The 17,821-nt window shown below is 51.0% G+C and overlaps 1 protein-coding gene across 2 annotated transcripts in view; it reads left to right on the top strand.

Moving 5' to 3' along the window:
- The window catches only part of LOC146333980 (adenomatous polyposis coli protein 2-like), a 42,487-nt gene extending 25,250 nt beyond the window's left edge, over positions 1–17,237 (top strand). Inside the window, exons 8-14 of one of the 2 annotated variants that reach the window (XM_084825127.1) lie at positions 1,259–1,646; positions 3,244–3,339; positions 4,543–4,682; positions 5,422–5,499; positions 5,952–6,068; positions 10,517–10,731; positions 11,648–17,237. In XM_084825127.1, the coding sequence (XP_084681253.1) occupies positions 1,259–1,646; positions 3,244–3,339; positions 4,543–4,682; positions 5,422–5,499; positions 5,952–6,068; positions 10,517–10,731; positions 11,648–17,237 (6,624 nt within the window). The remainder of the gene's footprint in view (positions 1–1,258; positions 1,647–3,243; positions 3,340–4,542; positions 4,683–5,421; positions 5,500–5,951; positions 6,069–10,516; positions 10,732–11,647) is intronic. The other variant, XM_084825128.1, reaches the window with a different exon arrangement.
- The last annotated feature ends 584 nt before the right edge of the window (positions 17,238–17,821 follow it).

Below are 17,821 nucleotides of genomic sequence, written 5' to 3'. Positions count from 1 at the left end.
GTACATGATCACTGCGCCGTCATCACAACAGCCCTGTAAAGTACGCCAGTGTTATCATCCCCATACTGTAGACTGGGTGCTCTGAGGCCGAGAGAGTGAGTATGTTGAGTTGGGCCCAGCTTGGGCAGGAGATAGATTGGGTTCTATTGGTAGATCTCTGGGAGATTTGCACTGGATCATCAAGGGTTTCTGACTTCCAATTGTTTAGCAGTTGTTGTTGTTCAGTCATTAAGTCGTGTTTAGCAGTAGCAGTTACAAAATGATTCCCTTTTTCCCATTCTAAAATATACTGCTAAAATGAAGAACGCTTACGGTAACCAGGAGTTGACCTATGGAATGAAGGACCATGAGGTCCATTCAGTTTTGGTCCTTAAACCCAATTCCCAGGCTCAGAATGCATTTGACATGTGAATCTTTTGCACCAGGTTCCAGTTGGTACATCTTGGGTTTTTAGTTAAAAAAAACACGCACACACAGACACACCTACCAAATATATCCCACAAGCATGAGATCTGCCCACCTCTGAGTCTTGAACCATCAAGTTAATGTGTGCCTGAGCAAAGATTTCATAGTCTTAGTCATTCAGTAGGCAACCTGGCACCCTCAAGATATTTTGGATTACAACCCCTGTTATGCCTGATCATTTGGCCAGGCTGGCTGGGGCTGATTGGAATTATAGTCCAAGACATCTCATCTGTGCCTTGGAATATTGGGTGGGTGGGGGTCCCAATTTTGGACTCTGTGTATGTGTGTGTGAAGTTATAGGCAGGGTGGTGGCAGGGCTGCCATCTGGCACAGGTTTTGAGCGGCCCTTGACACCCTCCACAGGCCCCCCTCGCTCTTTCTGCCATCCTCCTCTTTTTCCTCATTGCTACCACTTGCTTGCTTAACAGGCAGTGAGCAAGCAGGCCACGGCATCTCTCCTGCTTCTCCTTCTCACCACCACTGTTGTCTGGGCCAGAGCTGGAGGCAGGTGAACCAGGAGGTTGCAATGGGGAAGATGGCACATGCATGTAACAGGCAGCAAAACATGCACATGGGCACATTTCTAGGTCTCTGTTTGCCCGTTAATTTTCTACACAGGAGCACAGGAAATTGTTTGCAGGGTCCCAGCTGCAAGCCTAGATTTTACTCCAGCGCCACCTGGTGGCGCCATCGAAATCTGCAGCCTAGATCTTACTCTGGCGCCACCAGGTGGCTGCATTGAACTTTGCAGCTCTCCTTGGCTCACTCTGATTTTCTTCTCCCCGATCGTCAGGTGGAAGTGGTCTTCTGGCTCCTCTCCATGCTGGCCAATCAGGACAAAAAGGACATGTCCTGCACCCTGCTGGCCATGTCCAGCTCGCAGGGGAGCTGCTTGGCCATGCGGAAGTCAGGATGCCTGCCCCTGCTCATCCAGATCCTCCACGACACGGATCGGGAGCCAGGCACACTGGAGAGCCCCAGAGCAGCGGGGAAGGACTGCCGCATGCAGGCCAATGCAGCCCTGCATAACATCATCTTCTCCCAGCCCAATGAAGGGCAGGCCAAGAAGGAGATGAGGGTGCTCCACGTTTTGGAACAGATCCGCTCCTACTCAGAGACCTGCTGGGATTGGCTCAAGATGCGCAGCAAAGAAGGGGACAAGAGTCCCGAAGGGGGAGCAGGTAGAGTGATTCACCTCACGGGCTTGCCATTTCTTTCTCTGGTGGCACGATGCCGGTGCCTCACTCATGTGCCACATGCAAACAGAGGGCGGTGTAGAGTTCAGCTAGTCTGAACTCTACAGCGCCACCACTACCACAGGCCAGAAAGGGCACTGCCTGCTGCTGGCCTGTAGGACTGCAAGGGGTCAGTACTTATTAATTGGCATTTATTTATTATATTTTTACCTCTTCCTCCAAGGAGCTCCATTGTTCTTTCACACACACACACACACACACACACACACACTTCATCCTCATAACAACCCTGTGAGGTAGGTTAGGTGGAGAGACAGCAGCTGGCCCAAGATCATGCACAATGAGCTTCAGGTTGATGAATAAGAGATTTGAACCCATGTCTCCTGGGTTCTAGCCCAAGACTCTAACCACTACACTATACTAGCTCTAGGCAGTAAGTCTTGTTTTCATTTTGCTTGGATGTTCTGCCTTTAAAAAAAAATGCTGCTTTTATGTTTACAACACAATCTTATGCATGACTACTCAGAAGTAGGTGCCACTGACTTAAATGGAACTTACTCCCAGGGAAGTATGCTTCAGACTGCAGCTTTTAATGAGCTCACTTCGAGGTTGCGAGTTTCAAAATACTGTTATGACGTAGTAATTATAGATGGGTTTGTTTGTGATGGGCTTATTATGGTTTGGTTTAGTTATATTTGGATACATTGTTTTAACAGATCATAATTATGTAATTTCTTGATCTTTATGTAACACTTCTAATTATCATTATCATTATTTATTTACTCATTTATTGCATTTATATCATGCAGTAAATATTTACTCATTTATTGCATTTGTACCTGCCTTTTTTCCTCTTGCAAGGAACCCAAGGCATCTTACATAATCCTCCTCCTCTCCATTTTATCCTCACAACAACAACCCTGTGAGGTGAGTTGGTGACTGTGAGTTGGTGAGCTGAGAGTCCGTGACTGGCCCAAAATCACTCGGGGAGCTTCCACAGCCAAGTGGGGACTCAAACCCGGATCTCCCAGCTCCCAGTCCAACACTCTAGCCACTACTCCACACTGGCTACTCCACACTGGCTTAATATTATGTTATTAATATTATTTGCATTGTTCCCTGAGATATTGTGAATGACTACTGCAATCCTATTTACACACTTGAGTGAGAGTAAGTCCCATTGAACTCCATAGATTTTACTTCTGGGTAGAAGGAAGGAGGACGAGACAAATGTAATGAAAAAGAAAGAACAAATGAAGGAAGGAAGAAATGTACTGAGAAAGAAAGAATGAACAAACAAATGAAAGAAGGAATGACTTGCCTGGGAGTAAATCTAACTGAAGTACATGGGGCTCACTTCACATATAGGATGGCACCGTAAGGCTCACTCTACGGTCCCAGCAGAATTGGTAGGGCTGCACCACTTGATGGCCGAAGATGAGGGAAGCGTTGTTGATTTTGGCACCATGGTGAGCTCTTCGTAGGTTTGGATGAGAACTGCTGTGAGCGTAATTGAAGCATAACTAAACTGGCAATGGAGAAATGTCTGCTGCTGAACTCACTCGGTCCGCTTGCCCTGCAGGTCCGGTTCCCATTGAGCCGCAGATCTGCCAAGCGACTTATGCTGTTATGAAGCTGTCATTCGACGAAGAGTATCGCCATGCCATGAATGAGCTGGGTAAGTGACATTTGGGGGCAGCTCATTGTTCGAGGGGCCGTAGGTTAAGGGGTGCAGCACGGGGCTTTCCACACAGGGCTTCAGGTTTGATCCCCGGCTTCTCCAGATAGGGCTGGGAAGGAATCGTGCCTGAAACCCTGGGGAGCCGTTACCCCCAGTCAGTGTCGACAGTACTGGGCTAGATGGACCACGGGTCTGACTCAGTATAAGGCAGCTTCTGATGTTCCTAAAAGATTTCCAGTTGCAGGGCTGGGAAAGAGCCACCCTGGAGGGGGTTAACCATGCAGTGTGGCTTATCTTTCTTGAACAAGCCACCCTGAGAACCCAGGGTTTGCTGTTGGATTGTTCAGGGTGGTTAACAAGCCACCCTGCGGATAATGTTCTAGGTTGAGATAACACACTTAACCCCGTGGTTCAACAAACAACCCACAGTTCAACAACCCACACTCAACCGCCGAGTGTGGGTTAGCACGTTGTGTGAACAGCCCTGAGGTGTAGCTCTGGCCCTGCTGTTCCATGAGTTATTTCTAGTTTCCTTTTCCCAAATGTCAGCGGATGAGGATACATTTATACAGTTTTGCACAAGGAAATAGAAGCTTCGATTTGAGGTAACCCGATTGCCGTTGTCTTTGTCAAGGGCTCCTTGGAGGCCTCTCTCAGTCTAATCCAGTAGCCAAGTCCAGACACAGACAAAGGGATTCTTTTCAAAGCTTTATTCCTCCTTTACAACTTAACGACTCTACTGTTAGCAACTAGATCTGAGCAGCAGAGTACCTATGCCCTACGTTGGAACAGTTGGTCCCCGTTTGAAGGAGAATCACTGGCAGACCCTGAACTTAAGGGCTAGGGAGAGTCCCTCCCCTTTTCCCTTGGATCCTCTGGGCACAGCCGTTGTTTGCGCGCCAACCAGGCACTGCGCCTCCTTTCTGCGCCCTCCATTTGGCGCCGCTCTCTGCGTCGGCGTCGCACGTCCATCAAGTCTGCTTCCTACACTCTGTCACTCCCAGGACTGCTATCTAAGCTAGGAATGCCGGTGGGAGGAATCTCCGTCAGCTGTTGGCCCCGGGAAAGAGGAGTGCGCTCCTCTCCCAGGAGCGACTGCTCTTCCTCAGAATCAGAACTACTCTGGGATTCTATGGGCTCAGTGTCCAGCCTGACAGTCTTCTCCATCCCGTTTTTCCCCCTCTCTGTTTTGCTTCCTAGGTGGGCTGCAGGCTGTTGCTGAGCTGCTCCAAGTGGACTGTGAAATGCACCAAATGACCAACGACCCCCTCAATCTGGCCCTCAGGCGCTACACCGGCATGGCGCTCACCAACCTCACCTTCGGGGACGTTATCAACAAGGTGCCGTGGGATCAGGAGCTGTCAGGGTGGAGAAAGCAGAAGCCAGGAGGTGGAGGGGCAATGAGGGTTGGCATGCATCGGATGGCGTCCATCTCCCTCCCATGGTCACACATGATCACTAAAATGCTTATTCACCTAAATAGTTCTTCTGAGCGCTGGCTTCTGAGGTGGCATCTGGAAGTTATGCAGAGATGCATCAGTTCTCCTCCTCCCCTCCCTTCCTCCTCCCCCTCCCCCCTCCCTTCCTCCTCCTCCCCCCTCCTCCTCCTCCTCATCATCTATACACTGCCTTATCTGCTAAAATTCATCAAGGCTGTCTACAGCAATTTAAAATAATACAATCTTACAGTGATTAAAAACAACAACATCCTTTACTTCCCTTGATAAAGACCAAGTGTCCAAACACATTGGAAATTCAATTGGTGCAGCTGTTTCTTTTTGACTTTGGCTTCCAGACTTACAGCTGTTTTTTCTGGTCCCTATGGCACTGTTGCTTACGGAGCTCTCCGCTCCTGCTATCCCAGAAGGCTCGTGAAACTGGGTGGCATGTTTGTCTGTTTGTTTCTTTCCGGCTGGTAACTTTGCTGGGCTTATTTGCAAGGCTGGGTAGGAGTGTGCTTTACTGGAGACAACGGGCAACTTAGGGTGGGACATCCCAGTTTTTTTCCCCCTCCCAAATCTGACATTTGTCTCGCACCCACTCCGCCCTGTGCTCCTTCTCTTATTCCCTCCTGCCTAGGCAACTTTGTGCTCTCGCCAGAGATGCATGCAAGCCATCGTTGCACAGCTGGCATCCGATAGCGAGGAGTTACATCAGGTGAGCATGAGCAAGAGTGACGCTGAGGAAGGAAGCAGACCAGTATGGGCTCCGGGGATTTTGGGAGGGGGACAAGACACCCTCAATGTGCCCCCTCCTTCTCACTGCCATGGTCACCAGCTGTTCTCGTTCTTCCTCCTCTTCCTCTTCATTGTTCCCCCTTGCTTGCTTGGCAGGCAGAGAGCCAGGGAGCAAGCAGGCCGTGGCATGTCCTGCTCCTCCTTCCTTCTCACCACCACTGTTGTCCAGGCCAGAGTGAGAGGCAGGTGAACAAGCAGGATGCAGTGGGGAAAAGGAGGAGCAACGCCAGGGGTTCTTGTCAATGGGCCTCTGCTGGGCTGTGGGCCCTTGGCAGGTGTCCTGCGATGCCAACCCTGGGCCCCAGCCCTGTCCGTGCCTTTCCCCTATCCACAACTCACTTCCTTCCCTTCCCAACTGCTCCTCCTCCTTAGGTGGTATCCAGCATCCTTCGGAACCTCTCCTGGCGTGCGGACATGAACAGCAAGAAAGTCTTGAGGGAGGTGGGCAGCGTCACGGTGCTGATGCAGTGCGCCTTACGGGCCACCAAGGTGAGCAGGGAACAACAGGGTGGCAACCGTGATCCCGTTTTCCTCTCCACTCTGTGTTTGTCTAGTTGTCTAGCTATCTGCTAATCCTTCTCTCTCCCCTCCACCAGGCCCCCATCCACATTTTTTGTTGTTGTTCAGTCGTTCAGTCGTGTCTCACTCTTCGTGACCCCATGGACCATAGCACGCCAGGCATTCCTGTCCTGCGCTCTCTCCCGGAGCGTGCTCAAGTTCATATTCATTGCATCCGTGATGCTATCTAGCCATCTCATCCTCTGCCGTCCCCTTCTCCTTTTGCCTTCAGTCTTTCCCAGCATCAGGGTCTTTTCCAGGGAGTTTTCTCTTCGCATTAGGTGGCCAAAATATTGGAGCTTCAGCTTCATTATCTGTCCTTCCAATGAGCACTCAGGGTTGATTTCCTTTAGGATGGACTGATTTGACCTCCTTGCAGTCCAGGGGACTCGTAAGAGTCTTCTCCAGCACCACAGTTCGAAAGCATCAATTCTTCGGCGCTCAGCCTTCCTTATAGTCCAGCTCTCACAGCCATACATTACTACTGGGAAAACCATAGCTTTGATTAGACGGACCTTTGTCGGCAAGGTGATGTCTCTGCTTCTTACTATGCTGTCTAGGTTGGCCATAGCTTTCCTCCCAAGGAGCAAGCGTCTTTGAATTTCATGGCTACAGTCACCGTCTGCGGTGATCTTGGAGCCCAAGAAAGTAAAATCTGTCACTGCTTCCATTTCTTCCCCTTCTATATGCCAGGAAGTGAGGGGGCCAGATGCCATGATCTTAGTTTTTTTAATGTTGAGTTTCAAACCAGCTTTTGCACTCTCCTCTTTCACCCTCAACAAGAGGCTCTTGAAATCCTCTTCGCTTTCTGCCATTAGGGTGGTATCGTCTGCATATCGGAGGTTGTTGATAATTCTCCCAGCAATCTTAATTCCGACCTCTGATTCATCCAACCCGGCATTTCTCATGATGTACTCTGCATATAAGTTAAATAAGCAGGGTGACAATATGCAGCCTTGTCGTACTCCTTTCCCAATTTTGAACCAATCGGTTGTTCCATGTCGGGTTCTTACTGTTGCTTCTTGACCCTCGTACAGGTTTCTCAGGAGACAGGTAAGGTGGTCTGGTACTCCCATCACTTTAAGAATTTGCCACAGTTTGTTGTGATCCACACAATCAAAGGCTTTAGCGTAGTCAATGAAGCAGAAATAGACATTTTTCTGGAATTCTCTTGCTTTCTCCATGATGCAGCGAATGTTGGCAATTTGATCTCTAGTTCCTCTGCCTCTTCTAAACCCAGCTTGTACTTCCGGTAGTTCTCGGTTCGCATACTGCTGAAGCCTAGCTTGTAGGATTTTGAGCATCACCTTGCTGGCATGTGAAATGAGCGCAATTGTGCGGTAGTTTGAACACTCTTTGGCGTTGCCCTTCTTTGGAATTGGAATGTAAACTGACCTTTTCCAGTCTTGTGGCCACTGTTGAGTGTTCCAGATTTGTTGGCATATTGAATGCAGCACTTTAACAGCATCATCTTTTAGGATTTTAAATAACTCAGCTGGAATACTGTCATCTCCGCTAGCTTTGTTGTTATTAATGCTTCCTAAGGCCCACTTGACTTCACTCTCTAGGATGTCCGGCTCAAGTTCAGTGACTGCACTATCATGGCTATCAGGGACATTCAGATCTTTCCTGTATAGTTCTTCTGTGTATTCTTTCCACCTCTTCTTAATCTCATCTGCTTCTGTTAGGTCCCTGCCTTCTTTGTCCTTTATCATGCCCGTCTTTGCACAAAACGTTCCCTTGAGATCTCCGATTTTCTTGAAGAGATCTCTAGTCTTTCCCATTTTGTTGTTTTCCTCGATTTCTTTGCATTGTTCATTTAAGAAGGCCTTCTTGTCTCTCCTTGCTATTCTCTGGAACTCTGCATTCAGTTGGGTATATCTTCCCCTTTCTCCCTTGCTTTTCGCTTCCCTTCTTTCGTGAGCTACTTGTAAAGCCTCATCAGACAGCCACTTTGCTTTCTTGCATTTCTTTTTCTTTGGGATGGATTGAGTTGCTGCCTCCTGAACAATGTTACGGACCTCCGTCCATAGTTCCTCAGGCACTCTGTCTATCAGGTCTAATCCCTGAAATCTATTCCTCACCTCCACTGTATATTCATCAGGGATATGATTTAGGTCATACCTGAACGGTTTAGTGGTTTTCCCGACGTTCTTCAATTTAAGCCGAAATTTTGCAAGAAGCAGCTCATGATCTGAGCCACAGTCAGCTCCAGGTCTTGTTTTTACTGACTGTATGGAGCTTCTCCATCTTTGGCTGCAAAGGACATAATCAATCTGATTTCGATATTGACCATCTGGTGATGTCCATGTGTAGAGTCGCCTCTTGTGCTGTTGGAAAAGAGTGTTTGCTATGATCAGCATGTTCTCTTGGCAAAACTCTATTAGCTTTTGTCCTGCTTCATTTTGTACACCAAGGCCATGCCTGCCTGTTATCCCGGTGATTTCTTGACTTCCTACTTTAGCATTCCAATGCCCTATGATGAAGAGGACATCTTTTTTTGGTGTTAGTTCTAGAAGGTGTTGTAGGTCTTCATAGAACCGATCAACCTCAGCTTCTTCGGCCTCAGTGGTTGGGGCATAGACTTGAATTACTGTGATGTTGAATGGTTTGCCTTGGATTTGTACTGAGATCATTCTATCATTTTTGAGATTGTACCCCAGTACTGCTTTTCCCACCCTTTTGTTGACTATGAGTGCTACTCCATTTCTTCTCAGGGATTCTTGCCCACAGTAGTAGATATGATGGTCACCTGAATTAAATTCGCCCATGCCTGTCCATTTTAGTTCGCTGATTCCCAAGATGTCGATGTTCAATCTTGCCATCTCATGTTTGACCACCTCCAGCTTACCTTGATTCATTGATCTGACATTCCAGGTTCCTAAACAATATTGTTCTTTACAGCATCGGATTTTCTTTTCACCACCAGACACATCCACAGCTGAGTGTCCTTTCGGGTTTGGCCCAGCCACTTCACTCTTTCTGGCGCTACTTGGAAATACCCTCTGCTCTTCCCCAGTAGTATATTGGACACCTTCCGACCTGAGGGGCTCATCTTCCGGTGTCATATCTTTTAGCCTTGTGATACGTTCCATGGGGTTTTCTTGGCAAGAATACTGGAGTGGGTTGCCATTTCCTTCTCCAGTGGACCACATTTTGTCAGAACTCTCTGCCATGACCTGTCCGTCTTGGGTGGCCCTGCACGGCATAGCTTATGGCTTCACTGAGTTACGCAAGCCCCTTCGCCACAACAAGGCAGTGATCCATGAAGGGGCCCCCATCCACATATCTAACCCTAAAAATGCTCTTATGCTTTCCAGTTTCTGTCTTTTGCCACACGCACTCTTCCTCTAGTTATTTTCCCATTCCACTTTTTTCACATCTTTGCATGGTGGATTTGAGAGTTCTAGATTTTCTCCTCTCTCCATTTCGGGCCAGAAAGTTGAGTGGGAGATGCGAAATCTGTCAATCCGTGCATGCCTCCAGACAAGACTTTTCTCGCACCGTCACCCCTGCCTCAAACACAGAGTTTTACAGGGGGTCCTCGTTGCAAGATGTCATCATCTTCTGCTTGTAACTCTCCCGTGTTTTCCCACTGCTTGCTTTCTTCTGTTTTTTCTCTGACTGCAGAAAATCAGTTAAGAAAAAAAAGATGAAATAGCTGCACAATGTGTTTTGATTGGCAGCGCATCATTAAACGATGGGATTCACTTTCACAAGATGTAGTGATGGCCACCAATTTTGATAGCTTTAAAATGGGACTGGACAAATTCATGGAGGAGGAAAAGGCTATCAGTGGCTACTGGTCCTCATGGATATGTGCTACCTCCAGTATCAGAGGCAGTATGCCTGTATACACCTATTGCAAGGGAGCATGGACAGGAGGGTGCTGTTGCACTCATGTCCTGCTTGTGGGTTTCCTGTGGGCAGCTGAATGGTCACTGTGTGAACAGAATGCTGGACTAGATGGACCCTCTCTCTCTCTCTCTCTCTCTCTCTCTCTCTCATTCACTTGCTCCATTCATCCAAACTCCATCCTACATCTACCTTGATCCTAGATCTTTCTGTCTTTTCCCTCCCTCCCTCCCTCCCTCCCTCCCTCCCTCCCTCTCTTTGTTCTTCCTTTCTCATTACATTTGTCCCTCCCTCCCTCCCTTCCTCTCTCCCTTCCCCCCCCCCCCACAGAGTTCTTAGCACACTTCCCAGGTCTCAATGCCCACAATTCAGGGGGAGAGAATCCATTACAGTGGAAGAAGTATGAAAGCAGAACACTGCATTATAATGTAGATATGGTCATTTGCTCGAGCTTGCTTTGCCCTCCCTGTGCTTCTGACAGCAAGTTGTTGTTGTTATCACGATAATTCTGCTGTTCATGCTAGGAGTCCACCCTGAAGAGTGTTCTCAGCGCCTTGTGGAACCTGTCGGCTCACAGCACCGAGAATAAAGCTGCAATCTGCATGGTGGAGGGGGCGCTTGGCTTCCTGGTCAGCACCCTCACCTACAAGTGTCAGAGCAACTCACTAGCCGTCATTGAGAGTGGAGGGGGGATCCTGAGGAACACTTCCAGCCTCGTGGCTACCAGGGAAGATTACCGGTCAGTGCCTATCCCCTCTTTCCCCTTCATGTGACATCCTGCTCTTTGGGGCAAATAACAGCACCCAGCCCAGACACAAACACATGTAGAAACACACACATGCAGAAACACAGAAACACACCCACTCAGCAATACAGAAATACACACACAGAGAAACACACATACACACACACCAACACAAAAACACACACACTCAGAAATGCAGGCACAGACACACAAACACACATACACACAGAAGCACACACAAACACAGAAACATGCACAGAAATACAGAAACACAGAGAATCAGACAGAGAGAGAGAGAGGTATAGGCATAGATGTATAGATGTAGGCAAGGTAGATAGTTTATTATTATCATCAGCATCATCATTATTGGGGGGTAAGCCACGCTTCTCCAATCTGGCACCCTCCAGACATGTTGGACTACAGCTCTCAGCATGTTATAGTGCAGTACATCTAGAGGGTGCCGGGGGAGAAGGCCAGAGTAAGCCCTCTTGAGGACCAGTTTGACTGGTTGAAAAAGCAGCAGAGGTAGCAATCCTATAGATCCCACTGGCCTCAGTGGGGCTTCCCTCTGAGTAGCTGTGTATAGGCCTGCAGTGTTAGGCTGCAATCCCACACACACTTATCTGGAAGTAAGCCCCGCTGAAAGCAGCAGGGCCTACTTCTGAGTAAATATGCACAGGATTGCATGGTGAGACTGCAGCCTTACACACATGTACCAGGGAGATCAGCTGAACACCCCTTGGAGAGCTCCTTTAGAGTTCTGGCTGGTTCTGACTGAAAGGCAGAATGGATTCGTAGCCCCTCCAGAATCGGAGCCACCAGCCTCCACTGGGGGAGACAGAGGGGGAGATATATCCCCCCCCCCCCCACTGCCTGTGCTGGCCTTACATGTGAACCTCCTGTCTTTCAGGCAAGTCCTGCGGGATCACAGCTGCCTCCAGACCTTACTCCAGCACCTGAAGTCACACAGCCTGACCATCGTCAGCAACGCCTGCGGCACCCTCTGGAACCTCTCTGCCTGTAGCCCCAGAGACCAGGAGCTGCTGTGGGACCTGGGCGCCGTCAGCATGCTGCGCAACCTCGTCGACTCCAAGCACAAGATGATTGCCATGGGCAGCGCCGCAGCCCTCCACAACCTCCTGGCCAACTGGCCCCTCAAGTACAAGGACACCCTGGTGATCTCGCCTGGGTCGTGCGTGCCCTCGCTGTACATGAGGAAGCAGAAGGTGCTGGAGGCAGAGCTGGATGCCAAGCACTTGGCCGAGACCTTCAACACCATGGAGAAGCAGATCCTGAAGAACCAGAGCACCAAGAAGCCCCTGTGGCACATGGAGAGCTTGGCAAAGGACTACGCCTCCGACTCGGGGTGCTTCGACGACGACGAGGTGCCCAACGTCTCTGGCGGCACAGAGACGGGGAACGCGTCAGTCCTCTCCATGTTCCTCAACTCCTCCTTCCTCCAAGGCCAGGCTCTGCCCAGAGCCATCGCCCAAAGGAGATGCCTGGAGCCGGAGAAGGGTGAGAGCGGGAAGCCAACGGAAGCAAAAAAGGTCCCCACACTGCTTCTTCCCCCAGACAACAAGGTCTCCATGGCAGCTGAGAAGCTGGCCAACAAGACTTCCACGACTGTGGCCAAGATAGACAAGCTGGTGGAAGACATCTCCACTCTCCACACTTCCTCAGATGACAGCTTCAGCCTCAGCTCTGAAGACCACTGCCTCGACTGGCAATGCGGCTCCGACGAAATCCACGAGACCCGGGCTCAGTCGTGCTCCCCGTGCCGCCTGTCGGACACTGGCAGGTTCATCAAGCGGGAAGGTCTGAGCTGGGCTCACACCCTGCTGAGGCTGAAGACAGCCTACACCAGCTTGTCCAACGACAGCCTCAACAGTGGGAACACCAGCGATGGGTACTGCACCAAGGAGCACATGAAACCCTGCACCAGGACGACGTTCCTGGACTTCAAGGATGAGCTGCATCGGCGCCAGAAGCATCCCAGCTGCCTCGACTTGAAGAACATCTTGATCAGTAGGCCGGAGAAGGTGGAACCCCTGGGGAAGAAGCATCAAGAGCTCGGTGAGGTGGCGGAGAAACCGGAACCTCTTGAGAAGGCCAAGAAAACGGCGGCTTCCCAAAGCACCGATGTTGCTGAGAAGGAATCTGGATATAAGGAGACAGCGCCAAGCAACAAGCTGGATCCCAACCCAACAGTCCACACAATTAAGCTCTCCCCCTCCTACCACCATGTCCCCCTCATGGAGAATGTGGACAACAGACCCCCAGAATCTGGGGCTATGAGGCTGTTGGGAGCCGGGTCATACTACCAAAGCCTGTCCATGCGGACGGTGGAAAATGTTATCCAGCTTGCGGAGAAGCTGCCAATCCCAACACCGGTGGCACAAGAGCAGCTGCAGAAATACTCAGTGGAGGACACCCCAATATGCTTCTCCCGGTGCAGTTCTCTGTCTTCCCTTTCCTCAGCTGACAACGTGCTGGACGGGCAAAGCCACAGCGAGAATGAGATGGACAGTGACTCCTCACTGGAGATCATCGAGGTCGAAGAAGTGGAAGAAGCCCACCGAGTAGAGCAAGCAGAGAAGGCGAAAAGGGTGGCGGATCCTCTCCCTGCCATCTCACAGCCCATCGCTATCTCTTTCCCCAAGAAGGAGAAGGTCTTCCTTCGAGGCGTTTCGCCCTCCCGGCATGAAGACTTGACCCCGTCCAGCTCCTCTGAGAACTACATCCAGGAGACTCCCCTGGTGATGAGCCGTTGCAGTTCAGTCAGCTCCCTGGGCAGTTTTGAGAGCCCATCCATTGCCAGCTCTATCCAGAGCGAACCCTGCAGTGAGATGATCAGCAGGACCGTGAGTCCTAGCGAGTTACCAGACAGCCCTGGGCAAACCATGCCTCCCAGCCGCAGCAAAACGCCTCTCTTCGAACTGGGCAGCCAGGCGGAGAAGGAGGCCAGCCAGTTCAACATCCAGTGGGAGAACAACGTCAAGAAATTCATGGAGATCACAGACTTCAAAGAGCGTTTCCAGATGCCCCAAGACCTCGACTCCATGGGCTACTTCACTGTGGAGAAACCCAACGAGAACTTCTCCTGCGCTTCCAGCTTGAGCGCGTTGCCCCTCCATGAACACTATGTCCAGAAGGATGTGGAGCTGAAACTCATCCCTCCATTCCCAGGAAGGAACGCCTTGAGCTTCATGACGCACGAGAAAAGAGAGGACGAGAGGGCCAATGAGAACCAGAGGAAACCGGAGAGGCTCGAGTTAACCTCCGATGAAGATGTTGAGATCTTGAAGGAGTGCATCAACTCACCCCTGCCGTCCCGTTTCCGGAAGGTCCGTACATCCCTCATCTCCGGCCTTCCAGCCCAGGTTTTGAAACCTCAGTCCAAGAAGCCAGTGCACATTCCAGTCTATATGCTGGTCCCTGCGAACTCCCACTTGGGTATCCCCAAGCAGAGATGGGCTACAGTTACCAGACCCAACAAGGACTACATTGGCAACGAGGATTCCTTCACTGACTCAGCAGAAGGAACCCCAGTCAACTTCTCTAGCGCAGCTTCCTTGAGCGACAAAACCCTCCAGTACCCAATGAAGGAGGAAAGGGACTCAAGGCATTGCTCTGGGAAGAGGAGGGAAACACTAGGGCCACAGGGAGTGGGGCTCAAGTTGGAGGCGATGCAGTGTGAGCGAGGCAGCCCACGGGCTGGAAGAATAACCTCCAGCCACTCCACTCCAACCAAAATGGCTTCATCTTACAAGCACAAAACCGGATTGAATCACACCAGCCCACTTCATGCAGGCAGGGCCCAATTTGCCGAGTCCAAGAGGGGGCACATTCCTTTCAAGAACCTGGAGCTGACCCTCATGAGGCAAGGCAGCTTGAGGGCCTGTTCTGAAGGCAGCTGTTCCAGGAAGGGGGGTCCCCGGGAGAATGGGGGCTGCAACAATGACATGGTCTTCCAGTCCCTCTGCCACACGATGCCAACTGAGGAGGCAGTCTATTTCTTCTATGAGAATGATTCAGATGACCTGATGGAGCTCAGCATGAAGAATTCACCCAAGAGGAAGACCAGCAAAGGTCAAAAGAAAGAATGCTGGGCGGCCAAGGAAGAGCCTGAGCCGAGTGCGAGACAGCAGCTCCAGGTGAAAACCAAGATGGTGCCCAACTTCCGTAGCAACCTCATTGCGGATGAGACCCTGCCGTACTATTCTCTCAGCTCTTCCCTGAGTTCCCTCAGCGATCTGGAACTCTACAACCCCGAAGAGAGGATGCCAGGGTACACCAGCAGGGCCAACCAACACGTGACTGTGAACTGTTGGCATGAGATGAGAGCCGCCTCGTCCGGAGGGAGGGACAGCTCTGCCAGTTCACTCAGCTACAACTCAGAGGACGATCAGCTGCAGAAGTGTATTGGCTTAGCCATGCCCAAGAGGAGACGTCCATCAGCAAAAAGGACAAATGGCAAGAAGGAGCAGAAGGCCCTGAAGGCCAAGGAGCAGAAGACCAAAGCTCTGATGGATGAAGCAATCGATGAAAGAGGTTCAAATCTGGACAGCGTGGACTGGAAAGCCATCCAGGAAGGAGCAAACTCCATTGTCACTTGGTTGCACCAAGCAGCCTGTTTAGGCAGGGAGCCATCCTCAGAATCTGACTCCATCCTCTCCTTTATGTCTGGCCTCTCGGCTGGCTCTGCTTCGCAGCTATCTCTGGACAGGAAGGAGAAGAAGAGAGGGAAGAAGCCCCTTGGTGGTCACATGGAGAAGAAAGAGCACACAAAGGCTTTTCAAGATGGTAAGAAGCCAACGGAAGCTGGAGTTGCCACTTGCAGGAATGGCAGGGCGAAGAAAAATCTAGGCCCACAGAAACCATTGACCAACTTACCGGTGGTCTTCCAGGGCAGGGCAGTGATCTATATGCCCAACACGGCAAATGAGTCAAAGATGCAGAGTCCCAGGTCCACCCCAAGGAAAACTGGGCCTGCAGCCAAGCTGGAAGCCCCTGTGAAGAACCCGAATCTGAACCAACAGAGATCGCGGAGTCTCCACAGGCCTGGGAAGATCTCGGAAATGGTGGACCTCACGTTGCCCAAGAGAAGCGCAACCCCGCCAGCCTGGATTACCAAAGCGGTTTCCCCCGGGTCGTCCAGGACGTCAACGCCATCCCAGCCCAACCAAAAGAAGCTAATGTCGCCATCCCAGCAGCCCAACCGGCAGATGCCATCTCGCGAAGCCGGGAAGGTGGGTGGGAATGCTATGCCTCCCAGCCTCAACCCCAAACCGGTCCAGAAAGTGCCCATCTCCAAGCAACACAAGACCCAGAAATCTCCCGTTTGCATCCCCTTCATGCAGAAGCCCACTAAGAAGACTCTCCCGGCAAGGAACACCATGCCTGTGTTGGAGGAGCAGGTGGGAAGAGGAGGCAGTGACCCAAGGCCCAAGGTCAATGGGAAGGGCGTCTGTCAGAACAGCTGCCTCAACTTGGTGCACATGTCCTCGGTGAGGTCCTTCAGCAGCAAGCCGGACCGCTCAGGTTTCCTGCGGCAGCTGACATTCATCAAGGAGTCATCCAGCCTCCTCATGAGGCACCGTGGTGATCTCTTGTCCTCACTCTCTCAGGGTGTGTCTCCTCAGAGAGGCAGGCTTGGCCTGCCGACGGTCTTCCTTTGCTCGTCCCGCTGTGACGATCTCAAGGTGGACAAGCCGGCAGGGCCAAGCCAACGGCCTGTCATCTCCCAGGTGCCTCTTCCCAGCCACAGAGTCCCTGTGGGCACCAGGCCTCTGAGGCAAACCAGTTCAGAAAGCCCATCCAGGCTCCCTGTCAAAACAAGCAGCGTCCCACCAGAGCCCTTCAAGCGTTATTCATCATCCCCTCAGATCAACGCTGTCAAGAGGACAACCAGCCTGGCTTCCACGCCTCCCTGTTGCCCCGAGTCATTAGGCAGGGGGAAGAAAACGAATGAGGAGACCGCCAAACTCCCCGTGGTTCCTTCTCCTCATCTAGGGATTGCAGAGCAATGGACCAAAGAGCAACCACAAGCAAGGGTTAAAGGGACCTGGAAAAGAATCCGCGATGAAGACATCCCCCATATTCTGAAAAGCACCCTCCCGTCAACGGCCCTGCCGCTGGTTAGCACCTTGAAGGAAGAAGAGAACCACCAGGCCTGGCGAGCCCTTCAACGGAAGACCAGCGACGCCGTGGTTCAAACAGAAGACTTCGCCACTGCCAAGACCAACTGCAGCACTTCTCCAACATTGGAGGCACAGGAGGTACCCAAGATAACACCCAAGGACTGCGAGATGGATGGCTTCAGACCAGGCAAGGTCACCTCTACTCACAAAGCGCCCGTCAACTCTCTCGGGAACTTTCCTCTGAGTAGATACAGCTCCCCGAGCCGGGCTGCCAGGGTGACCCCTTTCAATTACACCCCGAGCTCCATGGTAGAGCCGACAGTCAACGAGAAGCAGGTGGAGAAAGTGCAGGTTTGACCACCACCAGGTGGGCCTTGGAAGCTTCCGGGATGGCCTCAGCAACTGCTGTATATATCTAAAAAAACACTCATTCCTTGTTACCTTTTTTTAAAAGTAGAAATTGCCCCTATTCTCAACAAACTGAGGAGGAATCTGGTGGTGTTTCTTACGGACACAGGACAGATAGATCTGGTTCTTATGAAAGAGACCCAAAAGAAGACGAGCAAATTATATTTATTCCTTTAATTTCCACCTCTTCCTTCCTTCCCTCCCTCCCTCCCTCCTTCCTTCCTTCCTTCCTTCCTTCCTTTAACTTCCACTTCTTCCTTCCGCAGAGAGAGGGACACTGGAAAGCAAAGTTCTTTCTGCTGCAAACCCATTGGGCTCGTGCCCCCTGGGTCAGGTTCGATGGGGAGTTTTCTGGAGGAGGAACCTCAGGTTGTGAGACCCGGGGCTCTTTTCATGAATGGATGCTTGGATGATACTATCTCCCAGCATCCATCATTCGAATCTAAAACCTACCCCGGCCTGGATTGGTCACTCCGTTTTGAAAACACCTGCCTCTCTGATCCCACCTCGGCACCATTCACAAGCGATGTGTC

This window comes from Heloderma suspectum, chromosome W, assembly GCF_057233095.1.
Source record: "Heloderma suspectum isolate Gila_16-S chromosome W, 16-S_ref, whole genome shotgun sequence".
NCBI classification, from domain to species: Eukaryota; Metazoa; Chordata; class Lepidosauria; order Squamata; family Helodermatidae; genus Heloderma; species Heloderma suspectum.
This window is presented reverse-complemented; position numbering and strand designations above follow the sequence as displayed.